At 34.0% G+C, this 10,238-nt stretch overlaps 2 protein-coding genes across 18 annotated transcripts in view; both read left to right on the plus strand.

The window, feature by feature from the left end:
* LOC141390421 (modifier of mdg4-like) overlaps positions 1 to 10,238 on the plus strand; it is a 93,684-nt gene that overhangs the window by 60,990 nt on the left and 22,456 nt on the right. The window contains exons 5-6 of one of the 17 annotated variants that reach the window (XM_073963350.1): positions 3,901 to 4,040; positions 8,708 to 8,890. The exons of 11 other annotated variants lie outside the window; for them this stretch is intronic. In XM_073963350.1, coding sequence (XP_073819451.1) covers positions 3,901 to 4,040; positions 8,708 to 8,875 — 308 coding nt within the window. In that variant the 3' untranslated portion in view covers positions 8,876 to 8,890. Of the gene's footprint in view, positions 1 to 982; positions 1,767 to 1,896; positions 3,188 to 3,316; positions 3,744 to 3,900; positions 4,041 to 8,707; positions 8,891 to 9,733; position 10,238 lie in introns of those variants that run through there. 5 more of the 17 variants (XM_073963339.1, XM_073963358.1, XM_073963335.1 and 2 more) reach the window with 5 other exon arrangements.
* On the plus strand, positions 8,883 to 9,622 carry LOC141390974 (uncharacterized; the record flags this gene model as incomplete). The annotated part of the gene is made up of 3 exons (XM_073963894.1): positions 8,883 to 8,895; positions 9,079 to 9,197; positions 9,268 to 9,622. Coding segments are annotated over 3 exons (360 nt in total), but the record flags the coding sequence as incomplete, so codon positions are not given.

Genomic DNA, 10,238 nt, shown 5'->3' on the forward strand with positions numbered 1-10,238 from the left:
TGCCTGATATGGACTAAGGAAAGATTTGACATTGACTATCAATATAGCATTGACATTGTACAATTCTTTTATGTATATTGTATACAAACTACAACATATTTTTCTGATCGCATTTTAAAAGCAAGTACACATTTTTTTGAAACTTTAGAATATTGACAAGGATTCTTTTGAATTACTACAGAATTAAATTTGTTTGGTTGGGTCCAATGAGTTAAGTTCTCATTTATAAAATAAATTGAATTGAAAATATATTTAATCAGAAGTTTGTTAGTAGCTAGAACGAATTTATCACCTTAGAAAAACAAGCCGCATATTTTCAATTGCAAATATATAATACAACTTATATTTTAAAACATTCTTTATTCACCAGTAACTCGCTGTTTTTGTAAGAAATTTGGTTCGTTAGTCACAACTCGTAATATATGAGGCGCCAATAGCTAAGCGTCCGGATGACGTAGATACTTATTCCTTGATAGACTCATTCTTGTTATAAGTATGAACAAATTGTGTATTAAAGTGAGTATATAAATCGAATAAGACAGTTCGTTTAAAACAAAAGAAATTTTTTTACTAAAAACATGTATTAAAGAATAATAAAACGATAGCTATTTAATGAAAAACGATTTTCGTATAAATCCTACCTATTTTTATCGGAGAAAATGATTTATGGTTCATCGTAAGATGTTTTCTAGAAATGTTTCTTTTTATTTTAATACTATGAAATTATAAATTGTGAAGGTCAACATTGATTATATTTTATATATGTATTAGAAAAAGTATTTTATATAATTATTTATCATAATTATTATTATTTCAATTTCATAATTTCAATAAAATTAATTTTCAATAAAGATTATAAGACTTTGAGCTGATGTTAAAATAATTAATATACTATAACAATATAGAAATCCTGCTTGTACAATTGCAACTTCTTACTACTAATATTTTTGTTTGCATTACATTTGACTTTACATTTTTACAGAATCGAACACTTCATTATTTTTGCAGTCACATGGAGCTGTAAAGCAACTCTATATTTTAGATGTGCCGGTCGGTGTTTGGTTGGATAATGAAGAATATTATTACATGCGTAATCAAAAACAAGGCTTAAATCTCATCTTTCGTGGCTATATGTATAAAAAGGAGGCCAGCTTTCGTTCAACAATCAATTGGATCTGCTCGAGTGGAAATGGTAAACGAGTATCGGAAAATAAATGTACCGCTCGTTGTATTACTAAAGTTGAAGGTGGTTTGAAATTGGGTAAAAATCCCCACAATCATCCGCCAAAATTTTCAGCAGACAATATGCCCTCGAATCTTATTAAGGGCGATCAAAAACATCATTTCTAGGCTAAGTTATTTTAGCGTTTAATAAGTTTAATATTTAATAATAATATTAAGAAAAAAAAGAAAAATACTACAATAAAACTAAAAATAATCAGACTTTAATAACTTTAATCACGTTATTTAGTAATTTGTCTATTTTTAATGTAATTAAGTTGTATATATCTATTTATGTAACTTATTTTCTCTTTTATCCGAAATTTAGAAATCCAAATAATAAAAAGGGGGACTGTGGAATATATCGTTCATAAGGGAATCAAATATCAAAAGACCCGAGCCACGCCCTACCGTAGCTATTGGTTTTGCTTGACACTAGACTGTCCTGCTTATTTGGTCCTGAATGATCTTAAAGGAGGACAACTTATTATATGTAAAACACACAAAGCAACCTGTGGCAAATAAATGAAATAAAAATTAAAAAAGTGTGTTTTTCTTTATCTTAAAAAATTATTAACAACCTGTTGTTTTCAGTAGCCAAAGTTTTATTAATTTCTTATTATGTCTTTTTGTCCTTTTTATGTACTTCCACAAAACAAATGAAACACATTTCAGGACAACTCCATTACTATGGACAAGTTATTGTGGACCCCATGAATGCAGCAGTCCTACAACAGCAGCAGCAGAATTTGGGTATAAAAACGGTAACTGCAACTAACCCACAGCCACCATCGGCACCTTGTTTATCAGCGAATCAACGTATATCTTCCTCGACTTTGCGTAGCAGTAACAATGGTCCCGTTTTTGTGGTTAGTAAATATGGTACAAAACAATTATTGCTCAAACAACACACCTTCAATCGCCATGTCATTCGAGAGGATGTAACATATTGGCGCTGTAGCCAGTTTGCTGTACTGCGCTGTAAGGCCCGCATCAAAACTAAGGGTCAAACTTTGACTGTACTCAACAGTGATCATAACCATGAAGTCATTACTCAAGCTCGTAAATATGGTTCCTTGAAAAACCTGAAAGCGGAACGTGTGGCTAAGGTGAAGCAGGATGACAGTTTTGAAAAACAAGAATTCAAACAGGATCATTAAGCAGAGGAAGATAGCTGCATTGGATGGAGAAGTATTTATTTTAATTTTCCGATGCTACAAATACTTTCAAAGCGGTATAGAGTCAAAAATGTAAGGGTTCTGTTTTGAATATGTACATTTGTATGTACATATATTCTCCATAGTATCTCAATTGGCAAATAGTCCTTAAAAATTATTAATTCCAATAGAAGTCAATAGTCAAAGCAAATTAAACTAAACTAAGGAAAGTATTTTTAAACATAAATCCAATATGGACTTCATTAATTTATTTATACGATTTTGATTTATTCTGCAATTGTTTTTAATTTATTTATTATTTTAATTTTTTCTTATTCACTCCATTCAATAATTCAAAATTCTCCAAGGCCAATATCAATGATATTTGAAATGTTTTGAAAACTTAAAAAACGCATTCATAATACATTTAATGGATATATCGATATTCCGAAAAGTGAAACAACAACCATTGCATAAGTTTTATGGCTTCGGGTAAGAAAATCTTAAATTCGTGGTGGTGCAGTCACCTCACTTTTACTCATATCACCAACATTTAATAATTAGACTTTGCCGCTGTGGAAGTATTTATGTCAAAATTGTTAAAAATTGTAGCATCGATTTATTGTTATCAATAAAGTATGTCGAACTTGACATATATTACATACATATAGATTTTAATTTGCTAGTTGTAAAAAAAAAAACAAAACGTACTTTATTATATATTCCCAATTATTATTAAGAAATCTCAATGTAAGTTAAAAGTTTACAATTACAACTTCTTAATAAATAAGATAAATTAATAAAAAAAATGGAAATTGGATTGTTTATAGCTGGAATTTTAATGCAACTCATAGCAATATGATACTTCTTATATTTTATTAATCATTTTCTTTTTCTATTTCTTTTTTCCGGTATCCAATTTCGTTCTTCAAACCCAGGGGACAATTTTTTCATCACCTATATAACGGGTTTTCGTGGTAGTCGTAAATTAAAAGTTGGTGATTACACCTTCACACGCAACAAGGCATCGGGAAATAAAACATACTGGTCATGTGCCCGTGCAGGCATACACAAATGCAAAGCCCGAGCCGTCACTATCGATGAGGACTATCGACATGATGTGGTTCTGAAGTGTGGAAAACATAATCATCCACCGTTTTAAATAAATTCTACAATTATCAACATCATCATAACCCAACCCACAACTTTGCCATATAAACGTTTTATTAAATAAACATAAGTAAAATATTACTTAATCTTTGCCTCCTCCCTGTCTCTCTATAGAGTAAATACATATTTTTTTCTAGTTGACAAATTGTATTTACTTTTGTTTTACTTTTAATAATAAAATCTATTGTTTACAAAGACTGCGTGTATTAAAAAAAACAATTAGGAAAATATTGATTAGTTAATTAGTATTGGAATAATTTTGGTAGTGTAAAAATGTACGATAGATGTTGTGATTTGCTTTTAAATTTAGATTCTTCTATTAACCAGAGTTTTCTTTTTTTCTATTCTACAGGATTGTTAGTAAAGACGGAAAATGACGATTTGCAATTTATTGTCGGTCAAAGAAACTGTAAGTTATTATCTTACAAGGGATATAATTTTGTAAAGAATCGTAAGAGTGGTGTCAAAACGTATTGGATATGTGCCAAGAAGGTAAGTTCTCGTTGTGCTACATCTTATATAGTAGTAGAATATTATGATTAACAATGGTCAAGCCATTTAATGGGTGACGTAAAGGTAATGCGGGTTATACAATATAATTGGGAATAACCTTAACGAAAAATTAAGAAACAGTTTGAAGACTAGTGTTACAGTAGAGCAATCATATACTTAGCTGGAATTTAAAATGGTTAACGAAATTGAAACAAAGCAAAATAAACAGCAAGAGGATCTTATGACAATGACCTTTGGTGCACGAAATGGGATGCTCATTGCGCATGTTTCATTCGTGAAACATCGAGGCGTGTACACCGGGATCAGCAAATGGTATCGTATAAGATCGAAGTCTTGGTATAAGCGAAATGAGGTGGAATAAAAGTGATGAACGAAAACGGCAACCATGTACTATACAATGGATAAGAAAAAGCCGAGCGAAAGCCGAGTTGGAATCATAAAGTCGAAGAATGCTAAGAGGTCGCTTCAGACAAGGAAACCATTATACTACCGTTTGATAATGGTTCGATTCCAGAGCAATGTAAGAAACGTCACCATAGTACAGTGCTATGCGCCCACAGAAGATGCTAAAGACACTGTGTAAGATGATTTCTACGCACTGCTGACATCCACGCATTATGAAATTCTCATTGGTGACTTTAATGTAAAAATAGAAACCGACAACACCAACGCCCGATCAACAATAGGAAAGTATGGATGTGGAGTTAAGACAATAAACAGTGACCACGAGCTCATCATAGGCGAAATCAAAATCAAATTAATAAGAAACACCAGACACTGAAGAAGGAAACAACTACGCCTACAACAACTCCAAAACAATGCTACTAGAAACGCCTTAGTGGCAATACACGCAAAGTTGCCAACAAATCAACACCACACATGGGAAGAAATGATATCAACATACTACCAAGTTGCGGAAGATACATTGGGCGTAGTCCAAACACAAATAACAATTTGGATATCAGACGATACTTGGAACCTAATTTCTCAAGAAAGCATTATCAACAACAAGCAAAACAAGGGAAGAAAGCTGCAGGAAGAGACAAAAGAAAGTTCATAGTAGATCTGGAAAGTTCATAGTAGCTATGATGTAATGAAGAATTTTTTCTAGCTTTAACCAGTTTTTATCACTGCGCGAAAACTTATTATCATTTGCATACCACATCATACATCTCTTAATGATCATTTCATAATTTAACTAATAACTTATACGATATACTTATTATCAATCTGTTGCTTTAAAATTGGAGTAGCTATGACGTAATGAAGAATTTAAAAAAAAAAAATTAAAGAATATAATTGTAACCAAAATAATTAGATCTCCAATTTCTAGGTTTAAGATGAATTATATATATGAAATTGTTTTTAGAGTAGCTATGATATCTAGGTGGATTCTTTGTAATTATATAAATTGGCCTCAAAATTGGCTTCAATTGCAAAGCAAATAAATAAATAAATAAATAAAATAAATAAAACAGCAGAGAAAGCAGCAAGCCAGAACAACATCAAAAAGCTACACTGACCAATAAATGGTCTCACAAATCGAAGGAGTACTAGGAACCAAGCAGTAAAAATTCAAAGATGTATGGATCATTTCGAAGATATTAGTACCAAATGTAATAGCAGTCCAAAAGAAAATACGTTGAATATACACTTAAGCGAAATAAAAGTGACAACAAGTAACAAATCAGCAGGAGATGATGGTTTACCGATGCCAAAACCGCGTCTGAATTACTTCGACCTCACATCAGCTTGGGAAGAGAAAGACTGCCTCTAACATGGAATAAAGCGATCATTATAAAGTTACCCAAAAATGACGACTTGAAAGACTTTAACAACTGGAGAGGATTAAACCTGCTCAAGACCATTTACAATATGCTAGTAGTCGGGTGCCACCGTGGTGCAATGGTATGCACACCCGTCTTACACGCAGAAGGTCGTGGCTAGGCAACATCAAATTTTCAACCGTGGCAAAATACCCCTCAAATATCAGACGACATTTCCTGAGTATTTCAGCCATGTAAAGGTTAGGTTGGGTTAGGTTTGGGGATGTGTAGTCAATATATATATTGACTACGCCACTCGGAGACCTTTCGGTCCATTGTGATCATCCATAAAAAAGAGGTTCAGAATTACCTGAAAAGACAAGAGAAGAGAAAAGAGAGAAGAATAAAGAAAAGAGGGTGTGGTTTGGGAAGTAGTAATAAACGAATTGTTAAAAAGAAAAAATGAATATATAATAAAGAAAGAGAGGGTGGTTTATTTGGTGATGGTAGAAAAAACTGTCAGAGAAGTAGTTACGCTTACGGGTCGCGCCATCCCAGTCAATTCAAATTTTTGATAATGTTGTTTATGATTGTTGGTTCCATGTTTGAGTAGAAGGTTAAGCTTGGAGGAAAGCATATACCTGTTAATTTATATCGCTTTCGAGTTAACGTCGGGCAACGACATAAAATATGCTCAATCGTCTCCGTTTCCTCCTCATCTTCACAGAGCCTGCAATACTCCACGCCATCATCCTGCCATTTGCCGATAAAAGCTCGGATGTTGCAATGGCCGGTAATGACTCCCGTCAATACCCTGATTTCTGACTTACTCAAACTTAAAAGTGAAGTTGTTCTCTTTGTTGAAAGAGTCGGCCAAATGGCCCTTGACACGTTGCACCTTGGTTCATTATGCCATAGTTCCTTGGCTTGTTCTTCAAAGAACGTCTCCACCTTCCGAAAAACGTGATATATGGGTGGTTCGATAGAATCAGTGATAGCTTGACTTGTTGATTGAGATCCATGTCTTGCCAGTTCATCTGCCTTCTCGTTTCCTCTAATGTCACAGTGTCCATGTACCCAGCAGAGTCGGACAGCGTTAGTGAGGTTCGCCAAAGCAGTTCTACACTCAAGAACGGCCTCAGACTTGATATTGGGGAATTTGATGGCTTTAAGAGCCGGCTGACTATCAACGAAGATAGTCACCGGTTCAAAGATTTCAACATCCAGACTTTTTATCAACTCTGCTGCCATTTTGATCGCGAAGATTTCTGCTTGGAAAACACTACAGTCGCTGTTTAACCTATATGAATATTCGAGGCAAAGCTTTTCGCAGTAGACGCCAGCTCCGGTACCTTCTTCCATCTTGGAACCGTCTGTATAGAAAGCCAGACCGTCCAGAGGAGGGTTACTACGGATCCAGTCATCTCTACTAGGGATAACGACCTCAAAATCATCAAATCTATTGATTGGTGACAAGTAAAAAAACAAACAAAAACATTATTCCACAACATCCCATACGGGACAATGGAGACTTCTCTCATATCAATGAGTGCACCCCGATTCATATTTAGCTCAATGATATGGGACCTACTGTTTATCGCCAAGTCCGAACGGCGTGTCTTAAGACACCACTTATGGAGAAGTTTTTCAAGGCTGAAATACTCAGAAAATGTCGCCAACATTACTGAGGGGTATTTTGCCACCGTTGAAAAATGTTTGATTTTGCCTGGCCGGGGAATCGAACCCCCGACCTTCTGCGTGCAAGGCGGGCGTGCATACCATTGCACCACGGTGGCAATAAGTAGTGATAAGTAGTCGCTGAATTTCCCCTGACGATTCAAGCTAAGGTTTGGCCCTAGCTCCCGAAGAATGCATGCATGACCATACGTGCTGTCACGCCAACGATTCAATTCATGTAGCCTTAGGGCACTACGTGCTGCTTGACCTTTGATGCTAAGTCTCGTGGTAAGTAAGTCTAAAAGCTCCAGTTATCAGGATCAGCCATGTAAAACTTCTCTACAAGTGGTATCTTAGGACACGCCGTTCGGCGATAAACTGTAGGTCCCATATCATTGAGCTCATATGAATCGGGGAGCACTCATTGATATGAGATAAGTCTCCCGTGCCCCGCCTGGGATGTTTGTGGAACTATTATTATTATTATAGTATTCATAATACAAGAAAGAATTCAAAGACAAGTAGAAAACATTCTGAGAGGCAGATCCCAGAACTTTGCTGCGCTGTGGCACCCAATAAGCATAATTTGTCTAAGGTTTGCGGGTCAAATGTTGAAAGGTGCGAAATTTGCCATAAAAAGCTAGTGGAAGATTGATGCAAATTCGTTATATTTTTAGAAGAAATATCACCAATCGCTCTACTGAAGTCTACCTATCAATACTCACCATGTATATATAAATACAAAAATGCACAATTTTTTAAAGGGCCACAAAGGGTTACTATTTGTGTATTACTTTCCATCGAATATTTTCGAATATTAAGTTAAGAAAAAATAATGAAAATGGATTTTTGGCATCTACAACTAAATAAAAGCATTTCGTAATGTTATTTCTAATTGTCCGATTTTTATCCAATATTTATAAAAAGCTGTATATCGGCACCTGATTGAATCTGATATATAAATGCAGGCTCTTACAAAATTTCAAGCTTTTTAGTTTAAAAAATAAGGATCCTCCTCGAGATATGGGATAACATTGCAGAAGTTGTTATAATGAAGGATCCCAAAACGAAGCGTCCCCGCGGTTTTGGTTTCATTACAACAAGTTTTCCAGTTTTCACTTGAGTTTCAATTCTGTAGCTACTATATTTATTACTAATTCTTAAGATTAAACATTATTATTTGCAATTTTATTATCATTTTAGGGCAGTTTAAAATGCAACGCTCGTGTAGTCACAGACGTTATAAATGGTGTGACGCAAATCGTATTGGAGTCATGTCCGCACAATCATTCGCAACTGGTGGCACGCAAAAAGCGTAAATCAACTGCAGTTACATTGGCCGAGAAGATTGTGAGCATTACGCTTGATTAAAATATAGAATGTAGTTTTTGGTTTGTTTATTTTGTTAACACATTTTATTTCGAAGTATATTTTTTGAAATAAATAATAACAACAATTCTGTAAAAACATGTACATAATATAGTTTGAGTTTTTTGTTGCAATAAAACGGTGGCGTATTTGCATTTGAATTTTAACTCGAAATTTACACAAAAATCTTCTTTCTTTTATTTTAGCTGAACGAGCAGTATTAGCCACAGGCCAAAGGGGCTGTACGGTCCTCTTATACAATAATGAGAAATATGTAAGAAATCGACGTTCCAGTACTCGAACATATTGGATTTGTTCACGCAAGGTTGGTTATTAAAGTCGAAATAAGGTTTGGTTTTTAATTGTGTATTTTTTTATTAATTTGCTTCTTGCAGGATATTACCGTTTGCAGAGCTAGAATTGTAACAACCCGCGATGATCGTGGCAATGAAATCATTGTGCAACGTTCGTTTGAACACAACCACACACGCAAATTTCCAGTGCGTAAATCAAACAAGACTAATAAATTGAACGAAATCCAAACCTTGCTTAACTCACCAAATAAAAAATTAAGTGTAGCTAAAATTGAAGACATAAAACCTCCACCCATAGTAATAGATTAATTTATATATGTTAAGAATAGCCGATTTTGTTTGAAAATCGTCAAATATGTATAACTACTTTGTTTTGTCCAAAATGTTTTGTCATGAACCGTATAAATATTGCAAATAATATAGAATGTTTATCTATACATCTATAATTCTATAACAGTGTTATTAATTACTTGTTATTTTCTTTGATTTTTGTTGAATCTTTAGTAACAATTAATTCCTCCTTTCAATCTTTCTTTTTTTATTGCAGATTCTGATACACTACGCACCTTCCAGTATAGCGTGGCCAATGTCAAATTTGAAGTTTCTGCTGAAAATGAATCGTTTCTTCTCAACAATTCCTATATGAATCGTAACAGTATGCCATTTGCAACGCACATGGGTATAAATACCGTAAAAACCGGTTTATCAAAACGCAAACCGATATTCCTTAATGCTCGTACCTTGGATGATTGGGGCAATATCAAATATTCGGACACAGCGCGTGGCAACAAACTATTGTTCTTTGAAGGCCATCGTTTTATTAAGAATAATATCTATGGCTCCAATATCTATTGGAAATGTTCTAAATGGCATTCAAATTGCAAGGCAAGAGCTATAACATCTTTGGAAGTACCCTCCAAATGCATTATTAAAGGTGTTCACAATCATCCCCTCACAATGGAGGATTAAATTAAAAAAAAAAAAATAATGAATTTAAATACAAACCAAATTAGTTTAAATTGAAATAAAAAACGAATTATTGTCTCATAAAT

Source organism: Musca autumnalis, unplaced genomic scaffold, assembly GCF_047663935.1.
Source record: "Musca autumnalis isolate F117 unplaced genomic scaffold, ASM4766393v1 scaffold_1, whole genome shotgun sequence".
Classification (NCBI taxonomy): Eukaryota; Metazoa; Arthropoda; class Insecta; order Diptera; family Muscidae; genus Musca; species Musca autumnalis.